Source organism: Anopheles funestus, chromosome 3RL (genome assembly GCF_943734845.2).
Source record: "Anopheles funestus chromosome 3RL, idAnoFuneDA-416_04, whole genome shotgun sequence".
In the NCBI taxonomy this organism is placed as follows: Eukaryota; Metazoa; Arthropoda; class Insecta; order Diptera; family Culicidae; genus Anopheles; species Anopheles funestus.
Genome location: NC_064599.1, coordinates 46,165,420 through 46,189,168, shown reverse-complemented (window position 1 = coordinate 46,189,168; position 23,749 = coordinate 46,165,420). Strand labels below are relative to the sequence as shown.

The 23,749-nt window shown below is 34.8% G+C and overlaps 2 protein-coding genes across 21 annotated transcripts in view; both read left to right on the top strand.

The window, feature by feature from the left end:
- The window catches only part of LOC125769137 (protein kinase C-binding protein NELL2-like), a 46,876-nt gene extending 23,213 nt beyond the window's left edge, over positions 1 to 23,663 (top strand). For 9 of the 20 annotated variants that reach the window (XM_049437640.1, XM_049437633.1, XM_049437636.1 and 6 more), the window contains exons 4-15: positions 6,287 to 6,437; positions 7,014 to 7,305; positions 7,399 to 7,554; positions 7,633 to 7,855; positions 8,638 to 8,814; positions 11,773 to 11,937; positions 12,467 to 12,727; positions 12,811 to 12,976; positions 13,515 to 13,950; positions 14,023 to 14,274; positions 15,848 to 15,868; positions 18,709 to 23,663. In XM_049437640.1, coding sequence (XP_049293597.1) covers positions 6,287 to 6,437; positions 7,014 to 7,305; positions 7,399 to 7,554; positions 7,633 to 7,855; positions 8,638 to 8,814; positions 11,773 to 11,937; positions 12,467 to 12,727; positions 12,811 to 12,976; positions 13,515 to 13,950; positions 14,023 to 14,274; positions 15,848 to 15,868; positions 18,709 to 19,497 — 3,089 coding nt within the window. In that variant the 3' untranslated portion in view covers positions 19,498 to 23,663. Of the gene's footprint in view, positions 1 to 6,286; positions 6,438 to 7,013; positions 7,306 to 7,398; positions 7,555 to 7,632; positions 7,856 to 8,637; positions 8,815 to 10,330; positions 10,451 to 11,772; positions 11,938 to 12,466; positions 12,728 to 12,810; positions 12,977 to 13,514; positions 13,951 to 14,022; positions 14,275 to 15,847; positions 15,898 to 17,511 lie in introns of those variants that run through there. The other 11 variants (XM_049437641.1, XM_049437644.1, XM_049437643.1 and 8 more) reach the window with 11 other exon arrangements.
- On the top strand, positions 8 to 5,413 carry LOC125769146 (UDP-glucosyltransferase 2-like). The gene is made up of 3 exons (XM_049437669.1): positions 8 to 2,245; positions 2,311 to 3,486; positions 3,570 to 5,413. The coding sequence occupies exons 1-3, from the start codon at positions 2,112 to 2,114 to the stop codon at positions 3,871 to 3,873; spliced, it is 1,614 nt and encodes a 537-aa protein (XP_049293626.1). The 5' UTR covers positions 8 to 2,111; the 3' UTR covers positions 3,874 to 5,413.
- Positions 23,664 to 23,749: the final 86 nt, after the last annotated feature.

Sequence of the window (23,749 nt, the reverse complement as noted above, 5' to 3'; positions counted from 1 at the left end):
TCTTGTCCTGTGTTTTCAGTCGGAATGCACCCAAAAATAATAAAATAATTATGCCATTTATTATGCGAATCTGTACCCGTGATTATTATTAAGTCATGGACTGAATTAGAAGATAACGTAAAAACCTCGTGAATGAAGTTTAAACATTTCATTGATTGTTTGCACACGTACTTACTAATAAGCATAGATAGTGATTTGTTATATTTGAAGAAGTTTCGTGAACAAGCACATTGGTCGCTTCAAAACAGAAAGAAATAGCAAATTCCCCCTACAACCATTAGCTATTAAAATCAATTATCCTGCTATGTTTACCATTCTTTTGGCACACCTATTCCGTAAGTCGAGGGTGGCATAAAACTATCTCCTGTCACATGGTAAGAACATTCGCATCAACCGAGTTTTGCAATAGAGATTTTTCCATGGTTTATGTATATTATATTGACCGGAATTGGCGTCCATACCTCTATCCAGGAAGAAGTCTAGACAATGACAACACTACGCTTGTGCACTTTGCGATCACGTCTAGACTGCGTCTATGTTTTTGCTGCATATACTAGTGATTCTGCGACACTTTTTCCATGCGTTGGCGACAAGTCGCTCACGTAAGGTGCGTTGCAAAATATTTGTGTAACTATATCGAAATGGGATTGTTGATATAGTGTACAATTACCAAGGCAAGGTTGGGCAGTATGCTCCTTTCATTAAAAAAAAAAGCTATATTTCGTATAACTTAGGAAGACTTAATTTACTGTTGAGATGACACCATTTTTCAGGACTACTTGAAGTTTAGCTTGAAATCAGTGTTTGTTTCAAGTAATGCGGACAAGAAAGTTTCAATATTATTGGTACATATACAAAAAAATTGAGTTTGTTTTTTTATAAAAACTTGCCCGATTTAAAATATTGTAGCTATTTAGCTGACTATTACCAATAGTTCGTGGAACTTTTTATTTTTTGTTTATAAAAAACTCATTGCAAAGTTCGAAGTTGAAGTTCGAATTCACAGTCGAGATGTTGTGTTGTTGCCGACTAGGAAATGATATCGTTTGCGTTGCTGCGTTAATAAATCATCACGACGACAGTTACGACCGATTTGGGACCATTATGGGAATTATCAATATAAACACTACAGTGCTTGACATAAGAGTAAAGTGGTTCATTGTTTACATATCACAAAGAATTGCAGAAATGAATATGTAATTTTAAACTTTTTTTTTTCAATATAATATGAACGCTTGCCAAGAGCACACGATTCCTGGTTTTAACTTGCATATTGTTTAGCTTAAGAAACGGGGAAACACATAAATTTTTTTCTCAATCAACAATATTTTACATCCGGTGCTCGGTGGATGATTGAATCTGATCAATTCTTCATGCTAATACGAAACGGACGCATTGTTAAAACGTTTGTTATTGAAAGCCCCGGGACATTAAGCGTTTGAGCTTGATTTTGTTTTCGGATCCGAAGACCAACAACAACGCCTCGATTTGTCAGCTAATTTAGGTAAACATTATTAGTGCCGTTGTGCATAATTATGTGATTTGTTATCTGCAATTTGCTTTTGCATGATATTTCATAAACCAATCGCCAAGATGCGGTACGAACCTCCAGATGCGGTACGATCTGTACAAGCATTACCGTTCTTTTCAGGTCCTTTTAGTACTACATTTAGTCGAATGGTTCTCGTTTAGTCGAATTTTATTGTGATACGACTTGCACTGTATTGATAACAGGACAATAAAAAATACTTAGAACAATTAACACTTAAAATCGGGTTGGCGTCGAATCGGATTAAATATTGTTTACATTCTTACATTCATCCTTATGTTTGGTTTTGATTAAATATTCTGAAAATCAACATCAGTTATTAAATGAAAAAAAAACGAATTTAATGTACTGCATTTTTATTTTTGGGCTTATAACTATATTCCACACTGTCCACAATCACTTCACCTCAATCAACGTTAGCCAAACCGGAGCACTGGTCGGACGTATTAGCTCATGCAATGAGTAAATCTGTCTCTCCTACATCAACTTGCTCAGTGTTCTTGTATGTCTCAGCTGGACTTGACGATGATTTTGATTTAGTGAAGAGAAGTACTGCTTACGAATGGAAAATATATTGCACTTTGTGCTGATATTTATCACATTTTTGATAACATTGCGTGTGACAGCTACCGGTAGTTTAAAACCCAACAACATTCTGTACATAAGTGCCGTTGCATCTCCGAGTCACTTTCTATGGTAAGCGCTCATTATAGTGCAACTTCATCATACATTATTTTACAGAGCATTCAATTCCTTTGCAGGAGTCAACAATTATCGAAAATTCTAGCCAATAGTGGACACAACGTTACCTTACTGAGCATCTACAAAGAAGGAGAAGAACATAATCTTCACTTTATTAAGCTGGACGGAGTTGAAGAAGCACTGTCAAAGGATCATGACATTGATTATCTCTCAATGCACTCGATGTCCCCTTCAGAACTGTTGACATCATTTGTTGAACTTGAACATTTGGTTTGCAGGCATGCTCTTTCGTCGAAGCAACTATTGAACTTGCTCAACTATCCAACAAACTTTACATTTCATCTAGTTATTCACGATCATCTTGCTGGTCCCTGTTTGCTTTTTCTTCTAGAACGATTCCGATCCCCTCCCTTAGTGATAGCATCTGCATCAAATATTTTTTCGAGTGTAGAGTGTATCTTAGGAACGCCTGTATATCCTGGATTTATTCCAAATTATCTTTACGATACACCACCTTCATTTGGATATTTACAAAGATTTTATAACTTCATGTTGAAAGCGTACGAATTGTTAATGAAACGATATTATAGCAATCACCAGATCGACCGCCTAGTTAAAAATCGTTTTCAAAATGTATCATCAGTTTCACGCCTAGAACCGAAAGCTCTCATGGTTTTAATGAATTCTATAGATCTTTTCGATCCACCAGAACCTCAAATTTGGCGTGTAGTAAACGTTGGAGGATTGCATATAACTGTCCCAAAGCCTATGCGTGATTTGTTCTTTCCAAGTCGAAATAAAACATATGATAAATGTGTTTACATCTCATTTGGAAGTAATGTGAAGATGTATAACTTTAACAATCATCTAGCGCAGAGCATAATTACGACAGCACGGTTGCTGTCACACATAAAGTTTTTGTGGAAAGTTGACACTTCTTCAGAGTCCACCAGTGATGATATCATCCCAGAAAATATGATAACCTTCGATTGGTTTCCTCAAAACGATCTTCTAGGCAGTGGAATGGTTCATGCATTTGTCACACATGGTGGGCTTCTGAGTGTACAAGAGGCAATTTGGTACGGAATACCAATGCTCGGTATTCCTAATTATGGAGATCAGTACCAAAACGTTCGGCGTATCGAACGAATAGGAATAGGCAAACAGTTAATTCTTGAGGATGTAAACCCAAATTCATTCAAAAGGCATTTGCTGGACGTGATAAACGACGAAAGGTATGTATGTACATGTTCAAATGTATTACGTTCATTTTACTGCTAACATGTTCATTACAATTCTATTCGAACATTTTCGATAGGTACAAACAGAGTGCGACAACCGTGTCACGAATCATTCGTGATAAACAAATAACGCCGCGGATGAAAGCGCTTTGGGTTGTAGAATGGGTGCTAAGGAATCACAATAAAACTATAAACATGCTAGATGATCTAAATGATGTGGGATACATACAAAAGTATTCCATTGACGTGTTATCCACCATCATACTCATGACTTGTTTGTTAATTTTAATGTCATATCGAACAACGGTCCTAATGGTTTGTTTCCTGCTAGGCAGAAAAAGTAGGAAAAATAAATTGGATAAGTTTACAAAACAGCTATAAATCAATTGTTAAAGTGATACTTCTTCTTCAAATTTTAAAACATTCCATAATTATATTCAGTGTGTTAGTTTCAATATCTACATGTAGCAATTTTAGCTGTAACTATATATGTAATATTCTAAACTGTAATCATTTAATAAATAATAAACTGTAGTACTATCATAGTACTTATTTTAGACCACATTTACTTATAATCGTTCATTTGTTTGCCCCATTCTGAACGAGCAACCAACTTGCACGTTAGGCGAAATTAGAATACGCGAACCGTTAGGACATACTTTCAGTCTCCATAGAATGTTTGCATTGCAACGTGAAAGACATAATTCATAGCTACCGAACAAGCTGGAGGTATTATAAATCATCTCTCGTTTAATTTCCTGAATCGGGCTATTCACTGTGACATCGTCATGTTTTGCTGTTGCACGTTGGACGGTTAGATTTTACATTGCTGGCTATGTTTTATCAAATGACACTATTGTAATGGGCATGAGGTTTGAATTTTGTTATAAATTACATTTGCGATAATAGACAAGTTACACGTATATTACTGCTATGGCCATCTCACATGATTGTTGTAAAATTTTAAATTGTTAAATTTGAAATGGCTGCACCGATTTGTAGGTTTGAATATTTGCTGAGTAGTGTTGAACATTGAATCGAATACATCAATCAAAATACACAAGACGATAAATTTGTGCTATTTTATAATGGAATAAAGTTGAAGCGGCGCTTGCCCCACACGCAGAACCGTATATCAATTCACATCCAGGACTATCCTGCTATTGGTAAATAAAGTCAAGCAAAGCTAGAAACGTCGTACTACTGCAAGCTTTAGTGCTGTCAAAGGAGAAGATCATAGCCAGGCGTACGGACCAACATCACCAGCAAGCACAGCGAGAATTTACATCCACTTCGTTTTTTCGTCGTTTCTTTCGTTCCAGTAAGAGCCAGATATTGAATATTCGGATCATTCCAAAATTCCTCGTCGGTGCAATAGTCAACGAATGTACACTTTGTCATGCACGCAAATTTAAATTAGAATCAGGTGGGATTTGTTAAACCTCAAGAACAGCGTTTCTTCCGCTAGAGCTTTTGAAGGGGTTTCTGACAGACAAAAGTTCTAATTCCAATGTTTCCCGGCAATCTGTTCAAAAATTCATTAAATACTTCCGACTTATTTCTTCTACCGAAAGTGTCAAAAGTTGTTTAGCAAATATTGGCTTTTAACAATATAAAAACATTCAGTAAGTCCACCGCAAAACTTTCATAACAAAAAATATATATTTTGTAGGGCAAAGCCAGCAACTTTATATTTTTAGTCATTTAATCTTTCAGGTCAGTTGACCGCTAAATCGATTTCCTAAAAATTTGTTCACCAAACCATTTATAGCTTCTATTCTATACGTACCTATTTGTATATTGCATGTTAGTAAGTCGTTTCGCTCAAAGTTTACGTTAGCGTTTTAAAAGTGGCTTTGCTATTGCATCGAAGATTAGAAGTAAATGCTAAACGGTGAACTATTTGTGCTTAAGTTCATTCTATACGAATTTTGTACAAATATGTCAATGGTATGAGACAAAAATGTATTTCACATACAGCACAGACAGATTTGAAAGCAATCTGTTAAAACATTGACCTATACACCATCTGGTTTAGTACCTGTGCACATGTTGATGTGCTACTATTAATTCTTCATGGTCAATGAACACATCAGGGTCACCTATTGGCAGCTTAACTTTAACTCAGTAAAATATCTTAATATACATTATATGGTAGTAGCTTTCTAGCTACTTTTTGATAAATAATGCTACCATTAATCTACGACGTAATGTAAAAATGTCAAACCTTGGCTTGGAATAGAGATTCCGTGATTCTATGGCGCACATTTCCATCACAAAACTGGCAAACGAATGAACTGGACACTAATAAATAATATCGCGTGAATATTGCCCGTCTATGTAGGACATTATTTGCGGCACCATTGTGTTGTTTACCGTTTAGTCACCTATGGTAGCGACATATGGTACATGTTTATTGCGTTTATCATGCATTTAAAACTAAAATAGGACAGCACTGGACATGAGAGTGCGGGCATGAATATATTGCATGTGCGGAAGCAATTCGTTTGAAAGTATACACTTTTCTGCACTATCCTTAAAGATTAATACTATCTGTGGTGGCATTGCGCGTCAAAATCAATTTGATCTTATCATTGAGCCCTTGTTTACTTTGCTGGTCTGTACTGCTGTTGGTTTTATCTGAAATGTATTGAAATGCAAAAAACAATATTTAGATAACTACATACAATACTCTGTTACTGCAGACCTATAATATCTGAATTTTAATACATTTTTGCGTATTTTTTTAATACAGTTTTTTATCTTTACATTTGCATTAATTTTACATTTACAGGTCTCGATCGAAATCTTGTTCTTCCGGCTGCGGTTTTTCACCGGGCAGTCGAGCAGATGAAAAAATCACCAGAATTTACCTTTTCCGTTGTCCTAAAGCAAGAGCAATCAAACTCTGGGACCATAATATCATTTTCCAACGGAATTAATAGGTAGGTTTCAAAGTTCAAAGTTACATTTTTTTCCTTTCCTTTCATTTTTCTCTCTTTTCCCCCATGTCAACTCATCCGCCTAATTCGTGTTCTTGTGAAACAATATTCTGTATTCAAAGTTTTGCAAAGTGTAATGTTTTGCCAATTCAAAAAGTTCGATGTTTTGAAAACAACAAGTTTCATGTTTTTAATTTTTTTATGCAATTTTGCGCAGACTAGATCTTTTCGAACTATGAGATTTATTATCATTTATGTAGTTAAAATCTTAAATTAAATTGCTTCATTTGTAAAATACAGAGATCATGCAGTGAATTTGAATATTTTATTTTTCAATTCATGCTATTTAAAAAAAATTATCATTTTGTTGCACATTGCAGCCATGTTGCTTAGGAATAGGCATTTCATTGAATTCTCTTTGATTTCCTTCTCTATGTCCTTTTGCTACAAACAGACATCCCAGATCCTTTTATTCCTAGTTGATTTTCTGTTTTGTCCAGTTTTTTTCTCCATGTACTTTTCATCTTCTTTTTCTCTAATCCTAATCGAAACATTGTAATAATTAATATTAATGTTAAGGTATTTAGAATTACAATCAAGTGGAAGACGTGACGAAATACGTTTTCATTACACACACATAACAGCAGCGGGTGCAACGCAGATTCTAACGGAAACGTTCCCGTATCGACTAGCGGACGATATCGAGCACAAGGTGTCGCTTACAGTTAGCGGCACTGAAATGCAACTATTCATCGACTGCCATCCACTGTATAAAAGAGTGACACATTTTTTACCAGATAGAAATTTTAGTGCTTCCAATATGCAATTATTCGTCGGACAAAGGAACTCAAATAGTCATTATTTATTTAAGGTAAGCAATAGTGAATGTGAACGAGAACTTATAACAGATACTATTTTTATGTTTATGCTGTTTTAATCTATCATTGGTCTCTACAACACCCAGGGAGAAATAAAAGATTTACGTCTTATCACTGGGTCTTATGGTTATTTATCTCAATGCGAGTTGATGGACGCACAATGTCCTACCTGTGGACAGTTCTTAGAGTTAGAAAATGCTTTATTAGAATTAAAACAAACAATGTCGCTGTTAACAAAAAGGGTAAGTCTTCCCAACGCTTGTGGTCGTGTATGGTCATGCAATGAATATTCTACTAATTCTCATGTGCATCTGTTACAGCTAGTGGAAGCAGAGAAGCGCGTTTCATATATTGAGGAATGTGATTGTAAAAAATCATGCTTAATAAATGGTACAACTAAAAATGATGGTGATGCCTGGGATATTGGGTGCAGTCGATGTGAATGCAAACAAGGCATAGTCAAATGTGGTCCAAGACCATGTCCAGAAGTTAAATGTAAACATCCAGTATTAAAAGAGGGCGAATGTTGTCCTGTGTGTTTGAGTAAGTATTTCCTAATTTGAAACCTATTATTTGCATAATGTTACATATTGTACAAGCTAGAATGAAATGTTGATTTGAAAATTGCACAATAGTAAACACAACTAAACTTAAACAAGTTCAGTTGTTTCACTATTTCAGACAGCACTGAACTGCAACAAGTGTAACCCGTTAAAATGAGTAGAGGAAAAAGTGATATCATTTGCTTGTTATTAACAACCAATACCACGTTCCGAGGCTTACATTGCTCTTGAATATGATCTGTGTACCGTTGGTCTCGAAGGAACTGGTTATCATCTCGCATTGGTAATTTATGGTTGAAATATGTCATTGTTACGGCTTGTCTTGATATTGTGTTAAAACTATAATAAATTGTTTATGGACCCATCACGGAACGATTTGTGCACAACTCTTGGTTTGTGCGATGGCTTCATTACCTAGTACAACGTGTGTGCTGGTAGTGGCAGATTCAAGTCAATTCATACAATGATAAAAAACAAGGAAATAATCTTCAATGGATAGAAAACCGGTTGCATACAGTTGATACTCAAACAATGTATCGAAGATAGTTTCATTCAGCATCGTAGTGGACATTGTTCAAAAAAGATTTTTTATTAACATGATATGTCACTGTGTTGAGCAATATTTACAATCATATGCAAAAAAAAAATAAATAAAAAAGCAATCAATGCTGTATGATTGAAGTTCGTCATAGTATAATTTACTACAAACTTAAAAGATGGTTTCGAACTTTAAAAAATCTTTTTCTATTGTTTTATTTGCAGAAAGCTGTTACATTACTAAGAAAGACTTTGAACATGGCGAAATCCAAATCCTTGGTTGTAGAAATTGTTCGTGCGTTGATGGTAATATGCACTGTGAATTCCTGCAATGTCCCGAGCTAAAATGTCCGCCGGAGCAACAAATGTCCGTGACGGATGAGTGCTGCAAGTTTTGTCAAGGTATTTCATCATTTCCATTAATACTACCATCTCAAGATCGTATTTTCTTGGGAGACAATCATCAGCAGCCACGACAACACCAGCATCACCAACAAAAGCAGGGAAATCTTAATCGACACGAAGAGCAAGGGCAGAATTTGTTCCATTTTCAACAGTATGAACATGGCGAGCATACAAGTCTTCATAACTCATCCAGCAAAACAGAACCCAACGGAGATGTTAATTCTCTAGCAGAAAATGACACTGATGGAAAAACACTTGCCGACGGCTTCGGTGTTGATAGTAACTCTCAATTTATTAGAGAATATCTCATCGATCAGAAAAAAAGCATTCGGCCAACTGATCATGAACAAACTGTCGACAAGATTGTAACTGATGCAAATCAACCTTTGAACAAGGATGATCAAATGCTCTCAATGCTAATCATCACTAACGATCGTTCACATGCCCAAATGGATTTCCTCAATGATGAACATGATCGTACACAGCGGAAGGATAAGCACCTCACCTTGGCACAAGAAAATAAGGAAACGGAGATAGAGAAAAGCGACAATATACATTTGGGGAAATTCACAAGAGAGTCCGACGCATTTCGATGACTATTACCACTGATGCAATCGTTATTTGCGTATTGTGCTTTAGTCGAGTGTAATCTCTTGTAGATGGAATTCCTTACAACCATCTGGAAGTATATATATATAAATTTATATATACCCATTATTAAGACTTATAATAACCGCATACAACTGAAGCTGGAAGAAACACATCCTATCATATCAGCACCATACATACTTTAATACTTTTTCATTCAAACCGTCGATTTTGCGCTTCTCATCCATATGCATATATTTCATCGAACGTGAGCAACGATAAAGTTCCAAAGAGCATTAGCTATACGCTTTAATATGCTAACGTCCACAACAAATAATCATCAGTTCATTGCGTTCATTCACCAATTAAACAGGAAACACAGCTGTACTTGGTTTAGTTGTATCTAATACTGCTTTTCAATTGTTTTCCTCTTATACTGTGTAGAAAGAAGCTTTGAAACTATTGTGTTGTTTATTTTCTTCCAAAAATCTATCTATTTTTATACCATGTTTCAAAAACCTGTGCATTTTAGGACAACTCTGTGTGCAGAAATTTAAGACAACTCCATTACACCAAGAGAGTAGTTGAACATCCTCTAGATTTTTGGTTTTATTCCCATTGGGCGTTTTCTATGGTTAACAACAGAAATATTTAAGGGACCAAAATTTACTAATCAACGTAATACTTTTTTTTCTTTTCATGTCTGACATAACAATCAAAACATTTTCCACCGATCTTGCAACAATTTCTCTTTCTATGCGTTGGACGATGGCTGTGAATAATCTACTGCTTGGAATCTGGAACTAATATTCAAAAATATAACTAATTGCTACTTAACGATGCTTTACTAATGACACTTGGAAAATTTAATACTTTCCATAAAACTCTTTACTTTATCCGCAACGCGCTTTAACACACATGCCAGGTGTGGATTACTGTTCAAAGGGCCATGCATGTCATAATAACGCTACGTGTCTTAACCTTAACACCAAGTACACGTGTACCTGTCGTTCGGGCTTCCACGGAGATGGGTATCAATGTTTCGGTAAGTAGTGGTTTAAGCACCTAACAATCGTCTCATATCCATTCATGCAAACGCAACAGGGAAAATATTTAATACTTTCGGTAATGGATAGATATTTATCTTCTATTTTTGCTGTGCAATATAAATGCAAGAAGCATTAGTCAAATTAGTCAACGAAGAAGTCATTAGTAGTTCGATGACAGAATAAGATTTTCTCGAATTCGTGACGCAGTTGTGAGGTTTTCTTTTGAAATGAAACATGCAAATGTAGATTTTTATTTTTGTTTTAAAGTGTCTTGTCTTTTATATTTATTTTTTGTTTGTTTTTTTTTTATATAATTCATCACTTTTATTCACATAGTGCTATAAAATCTTTGCAGTTTATTTAAATTAAATCCGTGCTATTTTGCAACTAAAATGTGTTATTCAGGTTTTAAACTATAATGTTTGAATAATATGCAAAGCATGCGCAAATTAAAATTGTTCTGCCATTGCTATATCTATACTGCCATTGAATCTATACTTAGACTCAAAAACATTACTGGAGTTTTCTACGTTTAACATCACATAATTCGCATACCGTACATCAATCAACCGCAATTGCAGCTTTGCAAATAACGTTAGCTATGTCATATATAATTGCACCACCTATGTAACTTACATTGGGCCACAGCGAGAATCTAAATCGTATGATGTTTAACAAGAAATTTTGTTAGTACTGCGAACAAAAAACACAGCTGTGTCCGTTAATAAGCTAATTTATGAAATGTTGCCCTTGACGTTCAAGCGGATCATGAATTGGCTGCAGCCCAAAGTATTACCGTACAAATCAACACCATTCATCAACACATTATCACCATTTCAATTACTAACACAAAATAGAAACATTTGAAATGTAGCCAATGAATCGGAAATATCGTGTTTTCTGTCTCAGTTTCAAAAATGAAGATCTCTATTCGTCAGTAAAAATTTTGGTGGTTTGTGTTAGTTGGCACATGTTTATGTTTAATGAAGCGGCTTATATGTTACTCGATAAGCCAATTAATTTCAAGACGTGAACAGAATTGACCATACCTTACAATTGGTATGATCACTAGCAACATTACAATTGGTTGGATCTGGGTTTATAGATGATGTAGGTGATTTTAAACAGTTTAATACATCATTGCGGAGATAACTAATAAAAATAGTTTGACGGTTTTACCTGACCAATACCATTAAAAAACTATTTAATACGATACGATCTGCAAACAAGCTGCTGATAACCGACAACAGTTTATTTCATTTCCCCAAAACTTTGATATCGTCATAAGAAAATTCAATAAATAAATTCAATAATTTAGATACTCCACATAGGCGAAAAGTACGGCCACACAAGCGACCGCATGGCGGTGGTGGTGGCGGCGGCGGTGGTAATAGGAGGCAGCATCACAAGAATTCTACTCACAGAAACAAACATTCAAAGAAAAAGAAGCACGAACAAGCATTACAGTTGCAAGCAACCGAAGGTGAAATATTGTGTCTTTTGTTTGATTTTATGTTCTAATATAAATGATCTAATTACGTTTTTTTTCATTCACATGATATTTTAACATGAGCACATGAGCGAAGGCGATAAAGATAAAGTTTCACATTCTAACAAATAATACAGCCCATTTCCATTTAGCAGTAATACATGCAAAGATGATCTTAACAAACAGCAAAGTAACTTACAGAAATGGACATACGACACATCACAAGATAGCTTTACTAATAATTTACTAGTTGCTGTTACGGTTTAGATAATCCATTATGAATGGTTGAACTGTGCACCGTTGATTAACAATTTGCCATTCCGTCTTACGGCACTGTTCGTCACACTAAAAAAACAACAAGCATAGTTAAAGAATCAACATAATGCACTAACGATAGGGATCGGGTTTGGATGGATATGACATATGAGTGATTAATACCATTTTCAAAATACGGAAACTTTTGTCACGACTGATTTTGTTTTGTCTTCAATATATTTTCTTTGGTATTGCCAACACTTACCAGATGTGGATGAGTGCACTCAGCAGGGTGGTCTCAATGGTAACCACTGTCATCTGAACACGCGGTGTGTGAACACGTTTGGTTCGTACATTTGCGAATGTTTACCTGGCTACCGAAGACAAGACAAGTTTAACTGCGTGGAGATGGACGAATGTAAATCTGGGGAGCACAATTGCCACGAGAATGCAGATTGCATTAACACATTAGGTTCTTACCATTGCCAATGTAAGGAAGGCTATACAGGCAACGGACGCGATTGCAAACGTAAGTCAATGTGCCAACGGTTCTGTGCTTGATAGTTGCTGGTATGAAAATTGAAATTATATTAATCGTTTTTGTCATTTTAGCCGTGTGCAATCAAACTTGCTTGAATGGTGGCGAATGCCGTTCACCTAATGTCTGTACATGTCGCACGGGATACATTGGTGAGTCGTGCGAAAAAGACCTGGACGAGTGTGCAACAGGTTTGCATCGATGTAAGGACACGACGGATTGTGTGAACATGCCGGGCTGGTACGTATTGAAAAAAAAAAACCTTCAAAACACACTACTACAATTTGAACAAATTTTACTTTAAAACTACGTGTTCTTCTTCTTCTTCTTCTTCTTCTTCTTGGCATAACGACCTCTGAGGTCATGCCGGCCGTTTCTGGCTTACGAGACTTATTTTACCACGTAGCTGGATAGTCAGTCCTTGGTACGGGGGCACGGTCCGGATGGGATTTGATTCCCGGTCCTGCCGCGTGGACCGGCGACGTTTATCACATACACTACCGGGCTGCCTGCGTGTAACTGCATGTTACATTTGCCAAATATGTCTTACCGGGAAAATATAATGTTCCTACCGATTTTGATTGCAGTTACATGTATTTCGTGTTGTTCCTCCTGGAAAGCATGTAACACTCTGACATGGTTACATGCGAATCAAACAGAATATTTTTAACGGATTAGCTTAACATATGTCTCGTTTTGCAATACTGTCTCTTCGCCATACAAAACCATCACATTCGACGTAAATATTAAACCTATCGTATCTTATGTGCTATTTCAGGTACTTCTGCAAGTGCAAGGCTGGATTCGAAACCAAAGGCAAAGAATGTGTAGATATAGATGAGTGTTACCTCAATACGCATAGCTGTCATCCGACGGCTCGATGCGTTAACACACCGGGCCATTTCAAATGCGAATGTCCGGTCGAAAGCGATCCGGATTGTAGATTAAGTTGTATGTTCGAAGATCGTGAACTGCGAGATGGTGACAAGGTATCACCCAGTAACGCGCCATGCAAAATCTGTACCTGCTCAAAAGGTGTGATCAGCTGTGTGGAGCCGCCGTGCAACTGTTCTACATGGCGCCCAGGGGTCGTCAGTGAACTATGTTGCCCACAATGCGATCCAAAACAATCTTGCCAGCACCAGGAGCTGAAGCATGTCACGTTTCGCAGTGGCGAACAGTGGATATATCAATGTCAAACATGTGAATGTTTGGTACGTATAAAGAAACCATCCCTGACACATACTCGCAAATGTTCAATGTCTTCGTGTTTGCTAATGTTTCAGTATGGCGAATTTGACTGTTGGAAACTTGATTGTCCTCCACTCACATGTGATAATCCGATGCCGGCCGGACCGGCAGATTGTTGTCCCCGATGTCCAGATGACAGGTGTGGGTTTGAGAACCTAACGAAATTAATCGCCAGCAGTAGCGCTGAAGATGTCGGTGTCGGAACAACATGCTTGTACGGGAATCACGTGTACCCGCCTGGACCATTTAAATATCCGTCCAGAGAATGTACCACCTGTTCCTGTAAGGTAAGTGTCCGTTTCTATTCTCAAACATTTTACACATTGGTAGCACCGCAGAAACCACAGCAATTAGAACTTCTTATTATTTTGAGTTGCTTTATACAGTTAGAAAAGTTCAAGTCTAGGTTCAACAAAAGTTTTTTTTAATAAGGTCTAAATCAATCGTAAATGTGTACCTATTAGAACAAAATATTACATTTTACTGTATTTGTTGTGGAGTCAACATTCTCGTATTTAACTATTAAGATGGCTTAACCCTACTTATGAATGGGCAACATTCGAATGTTTGCTAATATATCTGATGCTTGCCGTTTCGCATAACAATACTAGAATCGCATTGTCATCGAACTTGCAGATGTTTTCGGAAATGTTACTAAGACAAAATTAAAAAAATACGATACTGTATGCCTTATAATGCTATCTACGTCGAGGTCCTTTTTAGTAATTCTAAACTACTATTTTAAATATTTAAACATGCTAATCGAATTGAATTGAAATCATGCTTAATTTCCATTTGTGTTTTTTTTCTTTCTTGCATGAAAATCTAGTACTTCTTATGACATTATATCATGTGTATTGCTTGTACATCTGTTGGACGTTGTTCGATAATACTTTTTCGATCGTACAAAATACTTCGTACATACGAAATACGATTATATTCTAGTTCACAGCTTCTATATAGCATATTATACGAGGGCTTACCAAGATCCATAAAACATATTTTATATAAAATAACACAATATTTTAGCCAAATAGTTTTGGCCTATAATAAATATGTACGGATCTTATGGATTAAAGTGTTGCTTGCATTTATTGTTTCGTTCCCAACAGTTGCATTGCAACGAATTTGGATGTTGCAACTTTTAGCACAGATATACATACATACTGAGAATAAAAAAGAACGGAAACGAAAAAAACTGAGAAATGGAAAGGTATTCCATATCATCTGTTATTTACCTAATTGGAATAGTTTAGCATAACGGTGTTTTGAGCCAGTTACCAGAGAATAGAAAGATACAAATAGCGTCATTCTGGCGAACCACACGAGAAGTATCAAAATTAGACGTACTAAATGTGTAAAAATTGAGTTTCTAAGTTTACTCTGTATGATTTCGGAAATGGACATAGTGGAAATATTTTGTGACCATTGACAGCAACTGCTGCTGAAGTGGTTAAGTTATATAGCAATTGCCGAAGACAAATTCTGCACGGGTGGCAATGAATTACTTCGAAATGATTAACTGCATTGGTTTAACTGTAATACGTCTGCTACTACTAAGTGCAATGCTTATTCAATTTTGAGTTTTGGAAAAACATACATAACATTAAATGCTAACTCTACGCTTGACTCCATATGTTTTGAACTAATAACAGTAGTAATAATAATTATTTGACAAACGTTTACACTATTTCCGTTTCTTATTTTATTAAATACCATTTTCAAATATATTTGTGTACTTTCCTGTAACTAGTATTGCTATCTTTCACAGCTCTTTAGTCGATATTAACATTACAATCATAATAAACTACATGACTTAACTAATTTAACCCTGTAACCTGCGAACAAATTACATTCCAGGTCCCCTACTGTGCCCTACTGGTGAGCAATTCCGCGTGTTGTGTGCATCGGTAAAAAATCACTCTTTAAATACACTAACATTCGAGTTAATCGTATGATTTCGGTTGTTTCTTTTGTCGATGATATTTGTTTGAATTTGTGTTAATTTTTTGTCGAACGTTGTGTTTAATTTATTTTCTTTTACTGTACCTACTGTTAATTATTGCTGTCTTTGGTTGCCAACAGTATTTTTGTTTTGGCTAAACTATATTTTTGATCCTTTTTTTTAATAACGTTTTTACGCAGTCAATGTGCATTTACTATATACTATTAGAGCAAAACATCATCAGATGTAACCAAATATAGGAATACACAAACTCAGATGAATCGAAACAATAGCTTGCAAGCCCTTTATGAATTTGTGCTTGTTTCAAAATAATGAGTAATTAGAAACGAATATTTTGGCAACGTGGCAAAATATTAACGTTACAATTATTATTGGATTTTTTTTTCTAAATTACTAAACTCCTTTCTTTATCAAGCAAGCGGAGGACAATAAGATTTTTAATTGCTCTTTCAAATAATTATACAAGAGTTTGCAAGTTATGTCTTTTCAGTCACATATCGAACATGTATTCGCATAATGCCGATCATGCAGTAGAACATTACCCGCACTTCATTAACCCCTCCGCATTACTCTGCAAATATGCTCATGTATGGATTTGTAAACCCAATCGTAAGAACTTGTGCTAATGTATAGTCTTTAAACTTAATACAAAAATTTTTAATCTGTATTCATACTCGCAAAACTCTGCAAAACAGTTTATGTTCAATGCAACTACAAAGCAACGTACCTAAACATTAACATCGTTAACAAGTTTCAGTTACCATATAGTATATAGGATTTCCCTGTGTACGTTGTGGTTACCTGTTGCTAAATGAGCTCATGTTTACATAAGTTTGGTAAACTCATTATTTTATGTTTATATTAAACCTCAATTAATTTTATTAACAAATATGGTTTGATTAAGTTAAGTTAAACAAAAACATCCTGCACCAATCACGTATAGTAATTTTGTAATTGTGAAACCACATTACTTTCCTACAAAAAGTTTTTTCTATTCCACTGCGATTTTCTTACTGTTGTGGGCACTTTTTACTATGTTACATTCACTTAATGCAATCCGTTTGAGGTGATTTAGTTTTTACATGTACAATAGAACTTTTACTCAATACATCTATAACCTGTTACATTTGCCACCTGTATTCTTGCCCGAGTGCATATGTTATTTAATCCAACTTCATGTTATACGATATGACTTCCTACAAGATATGGATGCAGTAGTAGGTCGTTTGAAAAAAATTAGCATACATAGCAATTAGTTCATTCGTAATATAAAACATAAATTATCTAAACATCGTAAAAATACAACATATCACGTCATTGTTTGAACAATTCTATCATTAGCACTGTTGATGAATTCAGTTTACATTCTGCAAATATACTACACATGTTTCTTGAGACAAACATGTATTTTGTAGCTTGCAAATCAGTACAGAAAATAAAACACAAAATTTATTCCTTCTTAGTTTTATAGCTAAGCATAATTGTGTGTTTCGGGTAATTTGCAACTATTGTTTTATTTATAGTTTTCGTTTTTTTCTTCTTTTTTTCTTCGTTTCAGTATTACCTAACGCACCATTTGTTTGATGTTTTCGTAGTTGAATTCCGTTAGATGCCATAAGCTGATAGTGATTAAATTTTGCGTTTAAGTAGAAATGAAAAAGAGCATGTATTATTTTTTTTGCACGCTTACTTAATGATTGTTCACTCCATTCGATGCAATGAAATGTATAATTATATAGTTATAACACTATATATACGTTTAGCGCAATTTATAAAATATGAAAGTAATAGAATATTCAAGAACTCAGTTTTCAAATGAAAAAGCCATAAACATTTTTAAATTACGACTCTTTATAATAGGAAATACGACATAATATATATCAAAATGCATGCAACTGATCAAATGAAAGAAACAAATATGGCATTCGTTTAACGCAAATTTAATTCCAAACAAATTACTTTGACAAAAGAAAAGACAGAAAAGTTGCTATGTATGATGTGTTGCAAAAAAAAGTTCTTAAATATTGCAAAATCAAAGTTTGTACTAGCAAATATGTTTTTTATATAAACAATTTTGTAGGATAATAAGTAGTTATGAGCGTGAACATAATACCAATGTAACTTCATTTAATTGTGTCTTAATTTTTTATCTTATTTTTTCCCTTTTCAAACGCTACATCGTCGCGCGTGTTTCACATTTCTGGGTTTTGTCTACACAATCGACACATGCACGCACATCGGTGATCAATACTATCAACATGACCACTAAACTTATGCCCAACACAATACACGAACATACATGTGAACGACGATCTGGAAACTTTTATCAAACCACTTGCCAACCTTACAACGTTAACGTCTTCATTTCAAAACGGATGCGCGTGCACTTGCTGCACTTGCTTTGGTACTTTCATCGACCGAATTGCATCAATGTTTACACCTGTTCTAAAAACAACTTCATTAAATATTAATGAATTACTGCACCCGAATTTCATACGAACATTAAACTCAACCGATGCACACATTTAAAATCAATACGAAATTAACTGCATCATGCGCTACATGCACTTGTTAAACTTAACATCGTTTCGCTTTTAAACAAATCTAAACAATATCAAACATCCCAACTCAATCATCAATCCTTCGTTCTTCAATACGTGCTACAATGCGGGAAATTGTTGATGGTGGCGCTGCTGAATGCGACAACAATGTAATCTTACATCCTGGGAACCTCGATCGGGTATTGCAAATGCAGAACGGCAAAATCACCTGTCGTTACGACGATAACTGCATTATTGCTGACAATCGTGGTGCACTACGAATGGTGGAAGAGCTTAATACGAACAATAGGCTCAACTCTAGCTCTCCCAATCATAAACCATCGCAAACAACGACCCCAAAGATGTTGGTGCACCAACAACAGCAGCATCATCATCTGCCTCACAGGACAGCGGCGATCAATAGTTTATCAAAAACGACTAACCGCCCTGACCGAAGCAACACACCAATGCCAACCGAAGCAGCAATGGCAGGAGAGGCATCAACTAAAACGGCCACATTTGCAAGGAGCACAATTAGTAGTAAACAACATTTTAATCAAGCATCAGATGAAACAGCAATTTTGCGGACCTTCGCTATCGGTTCGTCTAAGGTCAATGCTGGTGTTAGTGGAGAACCAGCCGATTCACAGCACGCTGTCCTATCAATTACAGTTCCAGAATCAACCAGCAGATCTGTACATTCCACTAAAGCAGATGAACCATCGGGCAACGAAAACATTCTGCCTGCGGCATCGGCAAAAACGAACCATTTACAACATAATCCTGACAAGGAAGGACTTACAACTGAAGCTGAAGACGGATCATCTTCTAGGAAACAACGAGCGACCATCTCTGTTCAATCAACGCCAACGGCCTCAACAACGAAATCACACAAAAAACGATCACTACTGCAAATGCTCCCATTTTTCGATTCGATTAGTGATTTGGACGATAATTCAGTAGCCCCAACCAGGCGTTATGCGAAGCGTAGTGAACGAGGATAAGCACGAGGATAAAACTTTCACAAAACAAACCTGTTATTCGAACGCAAACCAAAACTATTCCAAAATTAATTTACTATATTATCGAGAAACACGTATCCATACAACGAAAAGAATAATAATTAAAGGTTAAACATGGAGTGAGTTAGCACGATTTTTGTACATGATAGAATCATATGCACATGATTCAATAATCTATTGCGTATAATGAAGGTATGCAGTATTTATACTGCAACACAACATTTGGTAATTAATAACAGTTCATTAAAAGTACAATCTCAAATTAACTCTGATCAAAATCGCATACCTGAAACAATATCGAAATATCAGGTTTTGAAATTTTACCGTTCAAGTGTTAAAGATTCCTGCGACATTGACCTACATATATTCTAAAAAGCATTCCTCTCCAACTCCGCCTTCATACAAAAAAAAAAGAAATACACACACACATTTGATGCAATAAATAAAAAAACAGGTTTATGGTAGAATCCCGCAATAAAAATATTCTCAAAGTTGTAAATTATAGAATCTCCAGCGATGCAGAGCGTTATGAGTAAAACAGCAATTTGCATCGGCCTGAATTGAGGTAGCGTCGTGGAAGTAATTTAACAATGTAATATGCAACTACGTCAATAGAACAATGTTTCTAATTTTTTGCATACGTTTGACACCAACGAAGAAGGTTGTTAGTTCACAATGGGCTATATAAATAGTGTAATATGTACAAAATAGCAAACTATACTGATGAAACATTCAATAGATCACGGAATGTAACATTTCGTCCGAATTGTACTATGTGTTCGTTAGTTTGGTGGATAATCAGTACTTACTTATCTCATTGTGAGCAGTTAATGTATGTTTGCGCAGAATTAACAGATGATAGAACTTAAATAGGAATAGGTCCAGTAGATAGTTTAAAGTAATTGTGACAAATGTGACACAATGTTTAACAAATTGCTTGGTTCTAGTCATTGACGAAAGGGAACTTTAAGGAAAATTATTTATTTAAACTACGTACTCTGCTTCTGTTTGTTACTCAATCATTGAGCAATCATTGAGCTGATATCAGCCATTAGTTTCATCGCCAGCAAAGTTCACAAACATTTTTGATTTATATGACAAAGGGGGAAAAAGCCTGCCCTTAGCATTCTTATATTTATTCATTCGACAAACCTGCTACATTACAAAAGCGAAGAGCAAACACATTGTGTAAAATATTTGGTCATTTGGACGTTTTAGCATTACACGAATTATATTAGCGTATAACCAATTTATTAGGTTTTATTGAATTTGGTTTCTATACAATTAAACGAAATATAAGCATAATGAAGTTTATTGTTTTTAACTTTTTACCAGCCTTAGAGAAGATGACATACCGATGCATCTCATGATGCCTTGAAAAATGCTAGGAAAAACTAAATGTAACTTAAAAAAAACCTTTAATGAGCGTACTGTGACTTTGAAACAGTGTATAAATTAGACCAGATTACATTTCAAAACGAGGTTATGCTAAATAAACATAGAAGAAAAAATGAGTTACGATTACAACTGTATCGCGTTTACAAAAATAAGTACCAACACGATAAGATGATCATGCGGTTAACTAACTCGTTGCATGAACAAAACAACTGAATGACAAATTGCGGCTAGAACCACATTTGCAATATCGGGCATTTCATGTAATTTTGAGTTTACTGTGTATAACAGACAAACAATGAAATAGTTCGTTCAGTTTAATATTATTTACACATTTCTACAAACTTGGAGAATTTGACAAGATTATCAAAAAGAAGAAAATTTTTTTTTATCTTTTTAATAGAATTATGGTAGCAAGCGTATCAGAAATATTGTTTATGTGTATAAATACGTCGTGAGTGAACGCGCTTAACATACCGACCATTGTTTTTACAATACAAAGAATTTTTTCAACCAGCTGCAACTGGCACTAGTGTGCCAGAAGAGTTGTTATCAGTGAACGAATAGCTTGATACACTAACGATAGGAACATAGAAGCTACAAATTATCTACTTCAAACTGCAAAACTTTAAATTAAAACACTAAAGTAAGTAATAGTAAGCTGCGTAACACACCGCTTTCTATATCTAAAAAAAGGGCGCAAAATGTTGCAAAATTGTTGATAAGGAGGTAATAGTCAAACAATGTAATAAAAATATAAAATTAATGTTTTTGGTCAAAACTTTATAATTGTTTAGCGCGAGTTTTCTGTGTTTTAAGTTTTGATTTTAATGTATTAGTATTATACACTGTAAATAACACTGTCTATACCCTACGTTAATTTTATATAAAATAATAAACAAAATTACGAGCTGAAAAGACGAATAAACACCTTTATGTTCCCATTTAAATGTCCTTATTAGCGTATTGGCTGGTATAGAAATTCAAAAAATACAAGCATAAACGTTTATCAGCAGCGTTAACGAAAGCTAGTGAGCCTGCATAGGTCTCTTAATGACTGGAAATTAAATATGTATTTGTATATCTTTATATTTTATATATCTCTATTTATAACATATATATCTAAAGATATATAGAAAATAAAGATTATATTGTGCATATATTTATACATAAATATATATATATACATATAGCCTATGCATTGTAACTTAATATGCTTAGATTAGTTTAAAACTTTTAGGATAACCAAAAGATTCTTATGTATATAGGTAGTTAACAACGAAGAACACATACAAAATAATTAAACATTAGGAAAACAGCAAAACTAAAATAGTAGCAATTGAAATCAATTGACAACTTGAATGAAGAATGTATCTCAAAAAGAATGAAACGCAGCGCATTAAGTTTAAAATTAATGAAAGAAAGAACACAAACTAAACGCAAGGGTCTTATTGATTAAATAAAACTTCCAAACAAACACGATTTCCCATAGAAAAAATAAAATCAATGTAGGATCATTGTGGCGATGCGGAATTCACCACAACACTGAATTCAATCAGGTACCACAAAACTACCTAGAATAAATTTGGACAATTCCAGCAGGAGGAAATGACCTACAGTTAAAAACAACCCAAAACTACACACATGTTCCAAATGATAAAATTAATGAAATTAATTAGCAATAGCAATTTACCGAGTGAAAGTAAATTATGAGAATAATTTAAATTTATTATTTTTTATAGGTGTTCTACAATTCTTTTGATTATAGTTTACAGTGAGCAAAATTGCAAATCTGGCCCAACAATTCGAAATCATCTGTAAATCGTTTATTTCATGATTTTATTGAGTAGAACGACCCATATTATATGTTACCCATTTGGGTTTGTACACGTGTTATCTTAAATTTCGTTTGACAAAAAAAAAATTGTGTCTTGTTGGCTTTATTCTTTTCGTTCATTTGCGTTCAGTTATCACTTTCCCTTTTATTTCACGTATTCAGTTTAGTCACATGCTGCCATTGGTTAGAATTTAAACATCAGTACAGTGAACCGATCAAGTTTACACTACACGACAATCTCTTTGTACATACGTGTGTAACTATCATGACTTAGTACAGGCACGTGTGTAATACGTTAGTAGTTGACGTTTTGTTCGGTTACTAATCATACAATCAAAATCTGATTTGATTATTTAAAAACAAAACCTTCCAAACATAATAGTTTTATTTCGTTTGTTAAAACTTCTTTTAACTATAGATTTACTAAACTGCTTGGTCAACATGAGATCCCTGTGAGATTTGGGGTAGCAAATTGTAGAAAACAATTACTACATTTACTACAACAACTATTATGAAACGAAAAGCTCGCACAATTGAGGAAAAACAATCTTAAAAGGAATATTTTAATTGGGCCAAGGCTAGAAATGCAACCGTTACGTAATGGCGAAACATGGATAAAACAATTGGGAATAAAAGAAAAGGGTAGGAATATTTACGGACGCACACAAGGAAACAAAAGTCAACATTAAATCGAAACTAGTAAACCAATTATATAATTGCAACGGTACCAGCATGAACTATTAGGAGAGAATATTAAATTAAAAAAGAGTGATCGATTGTGCTGCAACATACACAAAAAGAACCTCGGAGATATATTAAAAACTGTGCATGTTACAACTAAAACACATTCGTACAACAGAAAACATTTAACACAAAGCCCAAGCAATAGAAGAAATAAACAAACAAGAAATATAAATAGTACCGTGTTTTTTGGTTTTGAATTTCTTTTTGCAACGCATCGTTAAGATATGTCATCAACTAAAAAGAATATTTCATTCTTGA

Coding starts and splice junctions, on each gene's coding strand:
- LOC125769146 (XM_049437669.1), top strand. CDS start 2,112: ATGGAAAATATATTGCACTTTGTGCTGATATTTATCACATTTTTGATA. Junction 2,246..2,310: donor TCTCCGAGTCACTTTCTATG/GTAAGCGCTCAT, acceptor ATTCCTTTGCAG/GAGTCAACAATTATCGAAAA. Junction 3,487..3,569: donor GACGTGATAAACGACGAAAG/GTATGTATGTAC, acceptor CATTTTCGATAG/GTACAAACAGAGTGCGACAA.